This window comes from Nycticebus coucang, chromosome 18 (assembly GCF_027406575.1).
Source record: "Nycticebus coucang isolate mNycCou1 chromosome 18, mNycCou1.pri, whole genome shotgun sequence".
Classification (NCBI taxonomy): Eukaryota; Metazoa; Chordata; class Mammalia; order Primates; family Lorisidae; genus Nycticebus; species Nycticebus coucang.
Window position 1 is genome coordinate 63901156 of NC_069797.1, and position 17105 is coordinate 63918260.

At 42.7% G+C, this 17105-nt stretch overlaps 1 protein-coding gene and 1 non-coding gene across 8 annotated transcripts in view; one reads left to right on the forward strand and one right to left on the reverse strand.

Annotated features, from left to right (window-relative positions):
* The first annotated feature begins 313 nt into the window (after positions 1-313).
* MAP3K3 (mitogen-activated protein kinase kinase kinase 3) overlaps positions 314-17105 on the forward strand; it is a 75725-nt gene continuing 58933 nt past the window's right edge. The window contains exons 1-3 of one of the 7 annotated variants that reach the window (XM_053567877.1): positions 314-751; positions 11291-11412; positions 12996-13088. In XM_053567877.1, the coding sequence (XP_053423852.1) occupies positions 748-751; positions 11291-11412; positions 12996-13088 (219 nt within the window). In that variant the 5' untranslated portion in view covers positions 314-747. Of the gene's footprint in view, positions 752-11290; positions 11415-11525; positions 11550-12995; positions 13089-17105 lie in introns of those variants that run through there. The other 6 variants (XM_053567875.1, XM_053567879.1, XM_053567878.1 and 3 more) reach the window with 6 other exon arrangements.
* LOC128571436 (small nucleolar RNA SNORA31) lies at positions 5252-5380 on the reverse strand. The gene has a single exon (XR_008375851.1). It is a non-coding gene; the product is annotated as a small nucleolar RNA SNORA31 (small nucleolar RNA).

A 17105-nucleotide genomic window follows, 5' to 3' on the forward strand; every position in this document is an offset into this window, starting at 1 on the left:
TGATTGGAGCAACCAACACCTCACAGGGAGAGAGTCGGACGCGCCCGCTAGGGATGAGCAGAGGCGGGTGCTCAGAGTTCTCTACGTGATTGGCTAGCAGTGCAGGGACCCGGGCGCTGTCTCGATGATTGGCAGCCCTCGGAAACTGCCTTGTCTTCGCCCATTGGCATCTTGCAAGAGTAGGCGGGATTGGGTTCCTCGTTTGGTGCTGATGATTAGCTGGCGGCTGAGAGTTAGGGTGTTGGGAGAGAATCGGAAGGGGGGGCCCTGAGGACCGCTGACTTCCTTTTCGTTATTGGCTAGTGGAGTGTGTGTGGGGTGGTGCGGCGGTCCTGCTGCTGGTTGGGATTGGCGGCACTGGCGTGAGTGACAGGCAGTGGGGCGAGCTGCGCGACCAGCGGTTTGTTTTTCCGAGCGTTCCTGAGGCGGAGAACGGTGGCCGTACGGAGCGACTGCGGGGCTGAGGGGCTGGCGGGCCGGCGGGCCGAGAGGCACCGCCGAGGCCGGGCTGGGCCAAGCCCAGGAGCGCCGGGGATGTAGCGGGCCACCCTGCCCATGCCACAGCGCCCGGCCGCAGGCGGAGCTGGAGCCGGAGCCTGGGGAGGCGGCGGGGGCCCTGAGCGCTGCCCTCGCCCCCCGCGCGGAGCCAGGCCCGCTGCTGTCTCCGCCGCCCGGGCCCCCGGCATGCAGCTCCGGCTGCGGAGGTGACACTGCCGGGCTCGAGTCGCCGCCGCCGCCATCGCCACCATGGGTGAGTGTGTCGCCACCGCCCCGGCCTGTGCCCGCGCTGCTTCGTGACGCCCCGCCCCAGGCTGAGGGGAGGAGGACCCTAGGCCGCCGCCTGACAGGCATGGACAGCCCGTCTGGCCCGCGGCTGCGGAGCGCCGGCTGCCCGCCCTCCCGCCCCGCTCGCGGCGCCGGGCCCAGGCGGGGGTTCTGGTTTTCGGGTCCCACCAGGCGGCTCGGCCGGCAGAGCCCACTCGGCAGCCCTCCTTGCGGGAGGCGCGGCAGGCGCGGCAGGCGCATCCGAGGAAGCGGCGGCCGGCCGGAGGGCCGGTGCTCGGCTGAGCAGCCCGCTCCGGCCCCAGCGAGCCGGACCGCGAGCCCGAGGGCGGGGGAGCGAGAGCGCAGTGTGGGGCCCGGGCTGGAGGCCGATGCAGGCCCAGCTGCTGTTGTGTCTTTTCCTTGATTTGCTTTTTTTTCCTGCCTGTGTCATTTCCTTCCCTTTGCTCGCACAGGCGGGCCTGTGAGAGTTCCCGGGGCTTGCTCTGGAGCCCTGTGCGCGCCCCAGCGGAGGGGGGAGGGCGTGCGGGGATCTCTGCTATCAGCGGGGCGGTGGAGAAGTGCGTGCAGCACGCAGATCGCTGCAGGTTAGGCATTGGTTGGGTGCTGCCCGATATAATTAATGTCTTCCTTTTTGAAAAATCCGGTTTTATATCTATTATCTTGCGGTATCCCTGAAATTATGTAACTTTTGAAAGAAACATTAGCTACACAAAAGAATTCTATGAAATCACTTCCTTTTTGTCAATATTTGCAATTTCTGCTGTGGAGATGTAACCTAAGAAAAGCTTTTAAAGTCCTCCACACGCAGAATTTGAACTGAATTATATTTCATTTCTTTATTGGTAATTTAAAAAATGACTCTTGGACTACATTAAGAAGCAAATAACATTTTAAATGTGCTTTGCTTCTCCTTTTGGGACAGGTGTGATGCTATTGTCCCCAGTCGCAAGTTTCACAAAATATTTGTGTGTTGTCTTAAATAATAAAGTGGTAAACTTTAGTGAACGGATCCTCTGCAAAGCCACTCGATACTTCTGTGATATGCCCAATATGAAGAGGGAACGTTAATGTTTTCCTTGCCCTATAGCAAGGTCAAGTCATTTTTGTAGGATGTTATCCCATTGGCCACATACTTTTGTGACCCATCTCTATCCTTTGAATTGCCTTGTTCGATTTCATGCAGTACCTCACACAGTATGGGAAAGGTGTGTTATTTGCTGGACTTAAACGGTTTTTCTTTCTAGTCCTTTACTTCAGAAGTGCTTGCTTTTCTGGGGAAAGGTCAACTATGAGTAGGCATATGAAAGGAACCCAGTAAGGCCTGGTACTTAAATATATAATTTAACAAGTATTTATTGGGCATTTACTATAAATAGAATGTGAGATTATTCTTGTCCTCCCCAGGATTATCCCCAGCATTTATCTCATGTTAAAGAATTTGAATCAATCTTTGATTTATGAACCTATATTGTGATAGTCCAGTAAGTCTTTCCTCTTGTCCTGTGTGTGTGTGTGGGGGGATCCTTAAGCCTCAAAGGGGATTGTGAAATACTTGAAGGTGTGGAGACCACCCACTTCCCACACGACTGTTAAACCAGTTAGAGTACCCAGATGTGTTGGCTATATCTTGTTATCTGATGTGAAAATAGATGTGAGCCTGTTTTCACATTTCAAGACACTTTCAAAAAGTTTAAGTGTGTGACTATATGAAGACACTAGTGATGGCAAGGAAAGGTACTATACGAAGTATTGGTAGTGTCCAGAGCCCCAAAGGAAAAAGGAGCAGAAACTCAGTATAGTATTCTCATTTGTACCAGTATCAGTTTTACATTAAGAAACTAAAACCTAGCACGGTGGCTATGGCACCAGCCACGTGCACTGAGGCTGGTGGATTCCAGCCCACCCCAGCCAGCTAACCAACAATGACAACTGCAACGACAACAAAAAACAGCCAGGCATTATGGCAGGCACTTGTAGTCCCAGCTACTTGGGAGGCTGAGGCAAGAGAATCGCTTAAACCCAAGAGTTTGAGGTTGCTGTGAGCTGTGATGTCATAGCACTCTACCCTGGGCGACATAGTGAGACTCTGTCTCAAAAAAAAAGAAACCGTATATTAGACAAGCTTGTTTAAGAACCACTGCCCTGGCTTTCTTCACTCCTCCTCCCTATACCATTCTTTCCCTCTTTTATTTTATTGGTAGATGAACTTGATACACTATTAGAGCTAATACTGAATTCTCCCCAAACACCTCATTCTTTAATTTGCTCTGTATAGGGCTCTGTGAGAATTATGTACACACTTTGAAAATACTAGTTTCCATTTTGGTGGTGTAAGTGATAAAAAAAATCAAATTCCCAGTTTAGTTGGTTTGTTTTGTTTACTGTAGTTCTTTAAAGGATTCATAAGAGAGAAACATAGATTTCTTAATATTGTAGTCACACTTGTTAAACTCAAGCTTAGGGAGGAAAGGATTAAAACTAATTTGAGTCTCTGCTATGCAGGTTCTTTGGTTAAGTCTTATTTTCCTTAGCTATTCTAAGCTCTAGATTAAAGCCTGTTTGACAGCTTGGGTAAAAAAATAAAACAATTTTTACATTGGCTGTTAGCTCCAGTAAATTTCTAGTAAAAACTATACTTATTCCTTTAAATGATAGGAATTTTCTTTCTTTTTCCTTGTCACCCTAGAATTTTCCCTAGCTTTAGTAATTATAGCGGCAAGAGCTGTTAATCATACCTGAGACTAATTAATTTGTGTTTACTTGGTCTTTTTATTAAGTGTAATCTCAAACTTAGTGGGATATATTACTAAAAAATATGTAACAACTTGGAAATGTTGCAGGAAACTATAGTGTACTGTGTATAGGGTTACAGATGGTCTGGTTCTGGTTCAAGGTCAGAGTCATTGTGACTTACAGCAGATACTTGTGGCTCTAGGGTTCCAAAGGTGTTGGGAGCTTCCTGTTAGACTAGTCTCGATTCATTTTGGCTAGAATCTGACCACCTGTATAGACTCTGAATAGTTAACAACTATTTAATTGAAACTTGGATCACAATTTATTAATCAACATGGCCGTGTCATGATTAGATTTCTGACATTCAAAAAAAAACAATGATTTTAAAACCAAATCGTAGGCATCCGTAAAAGGTAAGTATTTGTCCAACTGTGTATTACTTAGGAGACTACACAGAGGATAAGGTGCAGTTTTTTCTGGTTCTGTGTAAGCTAGCCATTTATTATTTATCCCAGTGGTTCTCAACCTTCCTAATGCCTCCTAATGCCTCAACCATTTAATACAGTTCCTCATGTTGTGGTGACCCCCAACCATAAAATTATTTTTGTTGCTACTTCATACCTGTAATTTTGCTACTGTTATGAATCGTAATGTAAATATCTGATATGCAGGATGTATTTTAATTGTTACAAAGGGGTCGTGACCCACAGGTTGAGAACCACTGCTTTATCCATTTGCTGGATACCTCCTATGTGCCAGGCATAGTATTAAGCTCTGTACCTACATTATCTTGTCCTCAAAAAGTTACAGTTAAGTTAAGGTGAATCAGAAACATTGTAAAAAAATAAGTGCTAAAGCATGTAAAGGTACACAGGAGAGAAAAATCAGTTCTATAGTTTTGGTGTTAGTACACATAATTCTATAGTCTCTAGTGCTCTGGGCTAATTTTATCAAACATTAAAATTAAATATAGGCTGTGTGCAGTGGCTCACGTCTGTAATCCTAGCATCCTGGGAGGCTAAGGCAGGAGGATTGCTTGAGCTCAGGAGGTGGAGACCCTGTCTCTACTAAAAATAGAAAAAGTTAGCTGGTGTTAAGGTACGCACCTGTAGTCCCAGCTACTTGGGATGCTGCGGCAGAGGATCCCTTGAGTCCAGGAATTTGAGGTTGCCATGAGCTACGATGATGTCATTGCATTCTGGCTGGGGCAACAGAGTGAGACTGTGTCTTAAAAAAATAATAAATAAAATAAAATATAGTCGTGATGTATATTGATTCCTCAAATATATATATATTTTTTGAGACAGAGTCTCACTATGTTGCTCTCGGTAGAGTGCTGTGGCGTCACAGCTCACAGCAACCTCAAATTCTTGGGCTCAAGCAATTCTCTTGCCTCAGCCTCCCAAGTAGCTGGGACTACAGATTCCCACCACAATGCCCAGCTATTTTTTTTGTTGTTGTTGTTGCAGTTGTCATTGTTGTTTAGCTGTCCCGGGCTGGGTTCGAACCTGCCAGCCTGGGTGTATGTGGCTGACATTGTAACCACTGTGCTATGGGCACCGAGGCAATATATTGATTCTTAGGAGGAAGCAATGGCTTACTTTGCAGTATGTATTTTACAATTTTGGTCCATCAGTTAATATTGAATGTCTCTTATATCCTAGAAACAAAAAAGTACAGGGCAGGATTTAACTTTGCAGTCTAGTAAAGGTTCAATCATGTTCTTTTTCCCCCCCGTATTCCTTTACTCAATCTTGGCTGCCACAATCAGGCAGACAGAAAGCATAAGGACACTTCTCTTGCATCTGTATTAGAAACCTTAGCAGCAGACAGCACTGCTCCAGGTCTGTCAGAGATGCATTCAGTCATGTTCTTGAAGGAGAAAAGTTTCTTGTGAATTAGGGATTGGGCTTTATTTTATAAACTTACTGTAAAATGATGTTTGCCTGGGTATGGACAGGGTGGTGGTAGTGGAAGTATGTGAAACATTATGAAGTGGAAGATGGTAAAATCTGACTCAGGAACGTGTTGAAGCCTGAGCTCTCTGAGTGAGAGCTGAATAGGGTATTGGCAAGATGAAGAAGTAACATCATTAGTTAAGTGACAACAAAGATAAAAATATTACTTTAGGGACTGTATATATGGAAAAGAGAATGTGTTTGTGGGGCATAGTAAATAGACATAATGCAGGACATAGTGCATAAAACAACGTGTTTTGGAGAATATGGCCTGTTTGGCAACTTTTCTGGGTTGTTAGCCAAGGGACCTCATAAATGGGAAGTGCTCTAAAACCTGGGTTTTTTTTAGATAGAAGTAATTGCTCAGGATGGAAGAGAGGCTTCCTGCTTGAGCTAGAGAGAGAGGGAGTGTGTTCCTTGGCAGCTTCCATACCACAGGTCAGGGTATCAGGAGAAGGAAAAACCAGTGCTGCTGGGGAATTACAGATACCTGTCTGCTTAAAAGTATTTGAGCTTCAACTTTTTTTTTTTTTTTTTTAGCTTCCACTTTTTAAGCCTGCACTCTAATTCTTGTTTCATAGATCCCTTCTTTTTCTTTTCTTTGGTTGCAGTTTGGCCGGGGCTGGGTTTGAACCCGCCACCTTCGGCATATGGGGCCGGCGCCCTACTCACTGAGCCACAGGCACCACCCAGATCCCTTCTTTTTCATTTCTGTGAATAGTCCTCCTCTTCCTAGATTTTTAACTTCTTTTTTTTTTTTGTAGAGACAGAGTGTCACTTTATCGCCCTTGGTAGAGTGTTGTGGCATCACAGCTCACAGCAACCTCCAAGTCCTGGGCTCAGGCGATTCTCTTGCCTCAGCCTCCCCAGTAGCTGGGACTACAGGTGCCTGCCACAACGCCCGGCTGTTTTATGTTGCAGTTTGGCTGGGGCCGGGTTTGAACCTGCCACCCTCAGTATATGGGGTTGGTGCCCTACTCACTGAGCCACAAGTGCTGCCCCGATTTTTAACTTCTTAATTTCTAGAATTCACTGCTTTCTGCTTGTGCTTCAGGTAGTTTCTAAGTGTGTCCGAACATCCCCAACCCCAGGAAGTCTTTTGAAGGTTATAGCACACTATATTACTCCTGCCTAACTCGTTCACATGTAAAGTTCGCAAATGTTGATTTCTGTTACTTCCAGTTTTCTTTTAATCTCCAGTTTCTTGATTCCCTTTAGCATTTTGTTTCTGCCTCTGCCACTCCACTGGATTTTCCTGGCCTATGCCTACTACTACCCTTCTGTGGTCTTGGCTTGTGGTGTGACTCTTGTTTTTTCCAACCCCCTTAAAGGCTTCCTTGCCAGCTTCCTTTCTTCCTACTCTACTTGATCAGGATTAGTCACTGAGGAACAGTCCCTGACCCTCCTTTCATCCACTGTATCCCTTGCTTATATTTTATGTCCTTTCTCCTCCTGAGTTCATTTTGTGTCATCTTTTTTTTTTTTGCAGTTTTTGGCCAGGCCGGGCTCGAACCCACCACCTCGGGTATATGGGGCTGACGCCCTACTCACTAAGTCACAGGCACCGCCCCTGAGTTCATTTTGTAAGCTTTCTGGAATAGCTGGAACAGCTTGCTTTTCCTTTTTTTTTTTTTTTTTTGAGACAGTCTCAGTTTGTCATCCCTGGTAGAGTGCCATGCCTTCATAACTCACAGCAACCTCAAACTCTTGGGCTCAAACAATCCTCTTGCCTCAGCCTCCCAAGTAGCTGGGACTACAGGCGCCTGCTAAAATGCCTGGCTATTTTTTTTGTTGCAGTTGTTTAGTTGGCCCCGGGTCAGGTTTGAATCCGCCACCCTTGGTGTATGTGGCTGGTGCCGTAACCATTGTACTATGGGCACCGAGCCTAATTCAGTATTTTTTAAATAACCTCTTATTTGTGTGTTTATCCATTTATCCGTAGAGTTTGAACACCTGGAAGTATCTTTAAAGCTTTCTGATGTATAGTATCTGATAAATGTTCAGTAAATGGTTGTTAATGATCAGTGAAAATTTGGGATGAAATTAATTATCAGGGTATATTAAGGCCTCCAGTCTTTTTCCACTGATCTTTTCCCATTGATGAGAATAATAGCAAGCAATTTTTTTTTTCAGCATTACTATTAGGTACCATGAAACATAATTTATAAATTTTCATTTGCTTTTAACTCTCATAGCAGCTCTGTGAAATGATGCGTTTGTTATCTCCTTTATAGAGGAGGAAAATGAGTTTTAGAGAAAATATGTAATTTACTGAAGGTCTCTGTATGCTCAGACTTTTCTGATTCCAAAGTTCATATTCCTGAACGCTGTATTCTAAGAATGCTATTGTTTGTTTTTAAAGATTTTTGTTTGTTTCCTTTAAGGAATGCCACATTGAGGGAGTGCTGATAATTCAGCTAAAATCTCAGCCCATACAACAGGGATAACTGGATTGTGGCTGCCAAGTGTTCATAGCAATGTCACTTTTGGGGGGTGTAAGGGAGAAAAAAACAACTCAATCCAGGAAGAAATGCCTAGAAGAGCCACTTGATTTACTTCCTGCCTTTATCAATGTCCTTAGTTTGAAGTATCTATTTAAGATTAACCCATCTGCCACTAGTAATGTGTTTGACTTGATACAGTCAGATTCTAGAACCCTGCTTTCCTTGTGTCAGTTTTCCCAGATTTCAGGTGATAGGGCCAACCATTCTTCTAGAGTGTTCTCAGAGCTGGAACTACCAAACAAGTTTATCCATTAAGTAGTGCCAGGAATTGGTTAGCTTCCTGGAAACAGAATTTGTCAACTTGATAAACCAGCTCTAATAATAGCATCATCTTATACAGAATTAGACATTATTTCTTCAGTTATACTGGGTGGATTTGACTTGAAAAGTGTGCATGTGTGTTCATCTCTATCTTGATTCAATATCTGAGTTGAGATGACTGAAATTTTAAATTCTTAGCATGGTTAACGTCGATACTGAAAACTCTATGCATTCTGCTTTTAGGAATATTATTGGGTGCTCTCCAGAAAACACCTACCTAGTCATAATCCTCCTTATATTGATCCCAGTTTATTGTTACAATAGGCTCTATTAATTTTATATATATTACAATATATATTAATTGTATATACATTTAATAATATATAAGGCAATTTCATGTATAAGCCTGTACATAATATGTACATGTATAAGCCAGTCTTCCTAGCTTAGATGTTATGCTGTAGTTTTTATTTTATTTACTTATTTTTTAAATGTGCAGTGTACAGCAAGATTCGCTCTCATTTTTAAACCTTGGTTGTGAGGCTACAAAACAAAAAAATGCAAGTAAGTTCCCTTTCATTAAAGAAGCTATAGGGAAATTGCTAGATGATATAAAATAATCAGTGGGATTTTTGAGTTTTAATTTTTGACAAATGTTTTTTAGTAGATACCCCCTTCCTCCTTGTTATCCCCTTTACTGCATGCTTTCAGTACCACAGCTATGACACTCTTAAACATACATACTTTGTATGTGTTTGGCATGGAACCATATGGGAAGCAAGCTGCTCTTGTGTTTTTCCTGCAAGTTTTATTTTATTTTATTTTTGACACAGAACTCACTATGTCACCCTCTGTAGAGTATGGTGGCATCGTAGCTCACAGCAGCCTCCAACTTTTGGGCTTAGGCAGTTCTCTTGCCTCAGCCTCCCAAGTAGCTGGGACTATAGATGCCCACCACAATTCCCGGCTATTTTGTTGTAGTTGTCATTGTTGTTTAGCTGGCCTGGGCCGGGTTCAAACCCACCAGCCTCGGTGCATGTGGCTGGCACCATAACCACTGTGCTACGGGTACCGAGCCATTCCTGTAAGTTTTAAATCTAATTTTACTTTTCAGAACAAGCAAAAACCTCTTTTCAGGCACCTTTGTCCTTCCTTTCCTGTGCCTCTCCAGAGGGCATAAGGGCACTTGACACAGATTTGGCCTAAGAAGAGGGTAAAGGCTTCTTAGAAAGAAGAAGAGACTCAAGCTCTTTGACTTCCTATACATCGTGCTGTTCTTGGAGCCTGGTGTGGGGCATGCACCTGTAGTCCCAGCTACTTGGGAGGTTGAGCCCAGGAGTTTGAGATTGCAATGAGCTATGGTGATACCACTTGCTGCACTCTAGCTGGGGCGACAGAGTGAGACTCTTGTCTCAAAAAAAGAAAATTGAGACTTCATGCTGTTCTTTCCTTTCTATCAGGTATTAGAATATTTCCAAGGGACAATGATAAAGGGCAGAAGATAGACACTCTCTTTGGGTAGAGTTTTTCATACTTCTTTTAAGGTGTGCCCCAAGTCCTTGAATGACTCACTTGTCACCAAAGCAAGTGTAAAAACTCATCCCTCATATTCCCTTCAAGATGACCAGATGTATTTATTTCCAAATGCTATTTGAGTGGACAAAAGTCTCTTGAAAGACCTGGAACATTTTGTAAAATATAGAATTGGGCTGGTTTGGATTCTGAGTTTTGGTTAGTTGTCTTCAATGCATGAGAAGGCTGGTACTCTATGCTATTTCAAGAAAAGGAGATTAAAAGTGATGTCAGGCCAGGCACAGTGGCTAATGCCTGTAATCCTCGCACTCTGGGAGGCCAAGGCAGGTAGATTGAGTGAGCCTAGGAATTTGAGACCAGCCTGAGCAAGAGTGATACCCCATCTCTACTAAAAAATAAAATAAACTAGCCAGTCACGGCGGATACCTGTAGTCCCAGCTACTCTGAAGGCTAAAGCAAAGGATCACTTGAGCCCAGGAGTTTAAGGTTGCTATGAGCTATGATGCCACATCACTCTGCCTAGGGCAACAGCATGAGACTCTGTCTCATAAATACATACCATACATACATACATAAATAACTGTAATGTAATGTCAGTAATGTAGAGACAATGCACTGCAAGTTTCGTTAGGAAAGAAAAACAATAGAACTGCCCTTTGACTTCTCTGTGGGAAGCAGAAGGCCTATAAACTTGTAAAGAGTTTTTGAGAGCATTTAAAGGCTACACTTGTGAAACATCTTCTGTTCAAGGCAGCTATCTGATGTCCATGTGTGGTACCTTTTATTATTATTATTATTATTATTTTGATACAGAATCTCACTCTGTTGCCCAGGTTAGAGTGCAGTAGTGTCAGCCTAGTCCATAGCATCCTCAAACTCCTAAGATCAAGCGATAACTTCTGCTTCAGCCTCCTGAATAGCTGGGTCTACAAGTGGCTGCCATAATCCCTGAGTAATTTTTCTGTTTTTTAGTAGAGACGGGGTCTCACTCTTGCTCAGGCTGGTCTTGAATTCCTGAGCTCACGTGATCCTCCTGCCTCAGGCTCTCAGAGTGCTGGGATTATGGGTGAAAAGCTAATGTGCCCAGCCTTGTTTGGTATCTTTTAAAATGTGCTCTCCCACATATGATCTTTAAGAATGAGCCTTGGACTGACTCTGTTTGGCTCTCTGTAGATTCATCTTCTCATTTAGTACCCCACTACCCTGGACTGTGTTATTTTTTAATCCAATTTTTCTTGGATGAATTTCTCTGACACTAAATGATTGCTCTGCTGAAGTACCTCCCTTCCTGGCCATGAATTGGTGAATATTGCTGCCAGAAACATGATTAGACGGCTGTTAAGAATCTATTAAAATTCAAATTGTCATAGTCTGATCTTTTGGGAAACATCAGCTGAATGTGATTTAAGTTACTGGGTTTGTCATTTTACCTGGGCAGAATTCCCTGAATATTGTGAAAATGCTTTATTGGTCTGAATTTAAGTATCTTAGTCCGTGTGCTCTCATTCGTTGCAGACGAGCAGGAGGCATTGAACTCTATCATGAAGGATCTGGTGGCCCTCCAGATGAGCCGACGTCTCCGGGTGCCTGGATGTGAGACCATGAAGAACAAGGACACGGGTCACCCAAATAGGCAGGTGTGTGTGGCCCTGGCAGAGATTACTATAAAAGATTTTTTGAGGAGAGTTTTTCAATGGGATATATATGAAAAGCCAAAGATACTTCAGTATGAGGCTTGAATTATGTCAGCCTTTCTTTCCCCAGTCTGTTAATGGTAAGTGTGGGTCCATGATCTGGGGTCCCAAACTCTTGTGCATAGAATTTCTTCTATGGAGAATAATTCCAATAATTCCTTCACTTGTTATGGGGATAATATTCATATACTTTTTTCCCCTTATACTGAACATTTGACACATATTCAGATTCATGATCCCTAACTCAGGTTTTTAGCTACTTTATAATATATGCCCAGGAAAATTTATTAATTTGGCATTACCTTATGTGAAATATAATTAGGAAAGGAAATTTATTTATTACATTGTCAGATAGCATATTCCATGGCAACAATAGTGATTTTTGTTGTTATTATTGTTTATAGTTGTTATCCCTTATTAACTCAAGTAGTTCAGGGGTGCTTGTTTTATTTAGAGTTGTATGCTTGTTTAGGGAAATATTTCCTATTTTTGTTAATATTTTAATTTGTATGCCATTGAGAATCTTTCTCCCTCTCCTGCTACTTACCTCCCTGTTTCCAGAATACTTTGGCTTACAAAGAGGAATGATGGAGAGCTTTCCTACCTAGTAGGTGTCCAGTGCTATTTCAGTTGGCTATGGTGGACATGTTTGAAAATTTGTCCATAACATTCTCCCTTGTGGTTCTTTTTGTTATTAGCTAACCTCCTCTCTCCTCATTTGCACATTGTCTACTAATTCTTCAGAGTACTCTTGATTCCTAGAAATAGCATAAGGCCCTAGAATTTTTTTTGTCTGAGTTCTGCTAGATATAGTTTCCTGCCTTTAGGAATACTAGGGACCCTAGGAGGAGCAGGATCCTTTTGTTCATGTTGTAACAGAAGGATTAGTTTACAAAGCTGCTCTTACTGTTGTGCTTACCGTACAGAACTAGGGTAATAATCGATTAGGGCTCATTCTTGTACTATTTTCATGTGTTATTCTGTCTAATTACGTGGGTTCTCCCTTTTACTCACTTGTATTCAAAGCCACTTTTGGAAGGAGTGTTTTACCAGAAATGAGTCCCCTCCCCCAGGCTTGAGCCTAATGACCTCACTTTCCTTCCTGTCTTCCTATGTGAAGTGTGCTTCCTAATGTTGCTCCAGTTAGCTGATCTTTCTGCAAACAGGACTATTAACGTGGGTATCAGTTAATGGGTGAAAGGGGAAACTTTCTCGCATTGGAAGGCCCAAGACAGGTGGAGTGTCCTGATAGCTCCTTGAAGGAGAATTACCTTTTAGGAATCCTTTTGCTTAAAGCCTAAAGGCTATTATGTGTATAAAGAAAAGTTCTTTTTTACTGTGCCTGCTGTTGTGTTATTGGAGTGAAGTCAGTGGTTATGAAGGTAAAAAGGCTGTTCTGTTTGTTAGGAAGTAATCTTAACAAGAGGTACTGGCTCTTTGGACTCATAATTTACTTGAATATTGTAAAACTTTTTCTGTTGTATGGAGGATACAAATTATTAACCTCAGTTTTTTTGTTTTTAAAGAAAAAAAACAACAGCAGCAGCTCAGCCCTTCTGAACAGCCCCACAGTAACAACAAGCTCATGTGCAGGGGCCAGTGAGAAAAAGAAATTTTTGGTAAGGACCCAGATTACCCATTAAAGCTGAAATGTACTTTTAAATTTGCCACCCATACTGCAAGAGTGGAATTCATTTCTCAGACAAGTTGTTTTAGTGGATTTGTAGGGAGCTCTGGTTACTCATGAACTGTGTTCTGTGCCTCTAGTCACTGCTTCTTGCTACAATATTATATATGCAGCCTCGATCAGTGCTGTCCAATAAACTTTCTGTGATAACAGAGTGTTCTATATCTGCACTGTCCGATGTGGTAGCTACTAACCAGCCTGGCTGTTGGGGAACAGAATTTTACATTTTATTTCATTTTAATTAATTTAAATAGCCCCATGTGGCTAATGGCTATTGTATACTTTGTTTGTTTTTTTTTTTTTGAGACAGAGTCTCACTTTGTCATCTTTTGTAGAGTGTTGTGGTGTCATAGCTCACAGCAACCTCAAACTCTTGGGCTCAAGCAATTCTCTTGCCTTAGCCTCCCAAGTAGCTGGGACCACAGGTAATAGCCACAATACCCGACTATTCTTAGAGACAAGATCTCGCTCTAGCTCAGGCTGGTCTCAGGCAATCTACCCATCTCGGCCTCTATGCACTATGTGAAGGACTGTTGATTTATTGAGCAAGAGATTAAGTATATGCTTAAAGATGTGTAGAGATTTGTTGGTACCTTCATCCTTTTTACATAGGTCATGAGTTTCTATGGATTGCAATAAACTCATCATGGGGAATGTACCCATGGGTACATGGGTTCTGGGGAACAGAACCATTTCTGTTCTAGAGGGAATGTAAAGCTGTTGAACTGGAATGGCTGTTTAGATTGAAGTTCTAAGTTTTATGCTAATATCGGGTAAAAGGGCAATGAAAATGTCAAAATAGCTTTTCCCTTTAATGAAGGAAAGGTTATAAAATGGTCTCTCTTGGGAAGTATAGCAGTTCAGCTTCTGACCAAGAGGGCTGTTCTTCAGCAGGATTCTGAAAACAGAAACAGGGAAAAAGTCTCAGGAAATGCCGTTCTAGGAAAGATGGGGTGAGATGATGGTGTAGGGAAATGTGGAGGAGAAGTGTTTATAGCTTACTGAAATGAAAAGAGCCCGTCATGGGTGGCACCTGTGGCTCAGTGAGTAGGGCGCTGGCCCCATATACCGAGGGTGGTGGGTTCAAACCCAGCTCCGGCCGAACTGCAACAAAAATATAGCTGGGCGTTGTGGCGGGCACCTGTAGTCCCAGCTGCTCGGGAGGCTGAGGCAGGAGAATTGCGAAAGCCCAAGAGCTGGAGGTTGCTGTGAGTCCTGTGACGTCATGGCACTCTACCGAGGGCGGTAAAGTGAGACTCTGTCTCTACCAAAAAAAAAAAGAAAAAAAAGAAAAGAAAAGAGCCTGTCAGTGTTAATAATCTGTTAACATAGGGCTTTACAATTTACAGAGTGAATTAATATTTATTTATTTATTTATTTTGAGATAGAGTCTCACTTTGTCACTCTCGGTAGAGTGCCATGGTGTCATAGTTCACAGCAACCTCAAATTCTTGGGCTCGAGCAATTCTCTTGCCTCAGCCTCCCTTGTAGCTGAGACTACAGGCACCCGCTATTTTTTTGTTTTTATTTTGTTTTGTTTTGTTTGTTTAGGAGGCCTGGGCCAGGTTCAAACCCACTATTTCCAGAACATGTGGCCGGCACCATAACCACTGAGCTGTGGGCGCCAGCCTTAATATTTATTATTATTGTTGTTTTTGTTGGCTTAGGCCTTGGTTAGGATGAAATGGTTTTCTTCATTACCTGTTCTTCTTCTAGAAAATCCATTGAAAAGGCAGGAATGAAAAATCAAAACCTTATTTATTTATTTATTTATTTATTTTTTGAGACAGAGTCTCTGTCACCCTGGGTAGAGTGCTGTGGCATCATAGCTCACAGTAACCTCAAACTCCTGGGCTTAAGTTATCCTTTTGCCTCAGCCTCCCAAGTAGCTGGGACTACAGGCAGTCACCATGATGCCTGGCTAGTTTTTCTATTTTAAGTAGAGATGGGGTCTTGATCTTGCTCAGGCTGGTCTTGAACTCCTGAGCGCAAGCAATCTACCTGCCTTGGCCTTCCAGAGAGCTAGGATTATAGGCATGAGCCCCTGGGCCTGGCCTCAAAACCTAATTTAAATGGTGAAGAGATATCAAATTGGGCTAAGAAATGTCACATTGAGCTAAGATTCAAATTACAGAGTCCCAGTTAAACTATTTTCGCTAGCAGGAGAGGTCATTTATTAAGGGTGGAATGGTGCTGGCAGGGGCAAACAGCCTTTCAGTGTGAGAATGGCAGTGCTGGCCACAAGGCAGAGGAGCTGTGGGTTCATTGACAGGATTGTTTGGGGGCTGAGGCCTGGAAGAACTGGAAAACCTAATTTCTATCTCTGCTTGGCAGAACTTTAGACATAATTTTCCCTAATAAACAAGCTTGGTAAATAATTGTAAAAGAGAATGCATTTGAGAACAAATACGTATTCTGAGCAGCTGTGGAAGTAACATGAGTAGTGAGGTAATTGGCTAAAAGGTAGGTTTGTGTTTTCTGTATGTTCCCATCTGTACATTGGGTCTCTGGAAACCTGTAGCATGGTTAGAGTTATCGAAAGTTTTGAAATGTGTGGCACATTCTAGACGTGGCTGATTTTGCAGGCCATGATATGTTACATTCCTTTAGCAGTCATCAACTCAGGGTGCTTATCAATGGGTGCTAGCTCACTATGGGTCTACAGCTTGGTGTACAGAGCGCTTACCTAAGAGTCATAAAATTGTTAATCATCTATTAACATGGGATTTTACAATTCACAGAGTACTTTCAACAAGAATTAACATCAACAACTACAAGCATGTGTATAATTTTTTTTTTTTTAATTGAGACAGAGTCTTATTTTGTCACCCTTGGTAGAGAGCTGTGGTGACAGCAACCTTCAACTTTGGGCTCAAGCAATTCTCTTGCCTCAGCCTCCTTTTTTTTTTTTTTTTTTTTTTTTTTTTGCAGTTTTTGTCTGGGGCTGGGTTTGAACCCGCCACCTCCGGCATATGGGGCTGGTGCCCTACTCCTTTGATCCACAGACGCCGCCCTCCTCAGCCTCCCTTATAGCTCAGACTACAGGTGCCTGCCACAATGCCTGGCTCTTTTTTTTTGTTTGTTTAGCAGGCCCGGTCTGGGTTTAAACACATCAGTCCCAGAGCATGTGGCTGGTGCCCTAACCACTGAGCTCCTGGTGCCCCTATAATATTTTAAAGTTTACACATTTTTTATACAAAACTATTGAGTAGAGCCAGGAAGCAAACCCAGGTCTTCTGATTCCTAATCACAGTCATTTTACCATATATAAATCATATAACCTTTCTGAACTCAGTTTTCCCACCTGAAATAGAAGCATATTTTATCTGCCTCTTAAAATTATTCTAAGATAATAGACAGAGGCTCAGCGCCTGTAGCTCAAGTGGCTAGGGTGGCAGCCATATGCACCAGAGTTGGCAGGTTCGAATTCAGCCCAGGCCTGCCAAACAACAATGACAACTACAACCCCAAAATAGCCGGGCATTGTGGTAGGTGCCTGTAGTCCCAACTACTTGGGAGGCTGAGGCAAGAGAATTGCTTAAGCCCAAGAGTTGGAGGTTGCTGTGAGCTGTGGTGCCACAGCACTTTACCCAGGGCGACAGCTTGAGACTCTGTCTCAAAAAGAAAAAAAGCAAAAAATGATAATAGACAGATGTTAAGTATTTTATACCTTGTAAAAGATGTACAAATGTAAAGAAGTTGTAGTGATCATACCATTTCTATTATGTTCTGGTATTATGGGTATGAACTTTGGGGAAAGCTTCTAACCAGAACTACGCATAGTATTATGGAACTAAAAAGCGTTAAAGTTTTTCCGCCTTTATTGGATTATCATTATCATTACTGTCTATTTGATGATCCTTTGCAAACTTCTGAAGCTAGCCTAATTTCTGAAAATCCCAGTGGAGGAAGAAATAGACTCATTCCTGTTTCCCTTGACTCTTTTTTT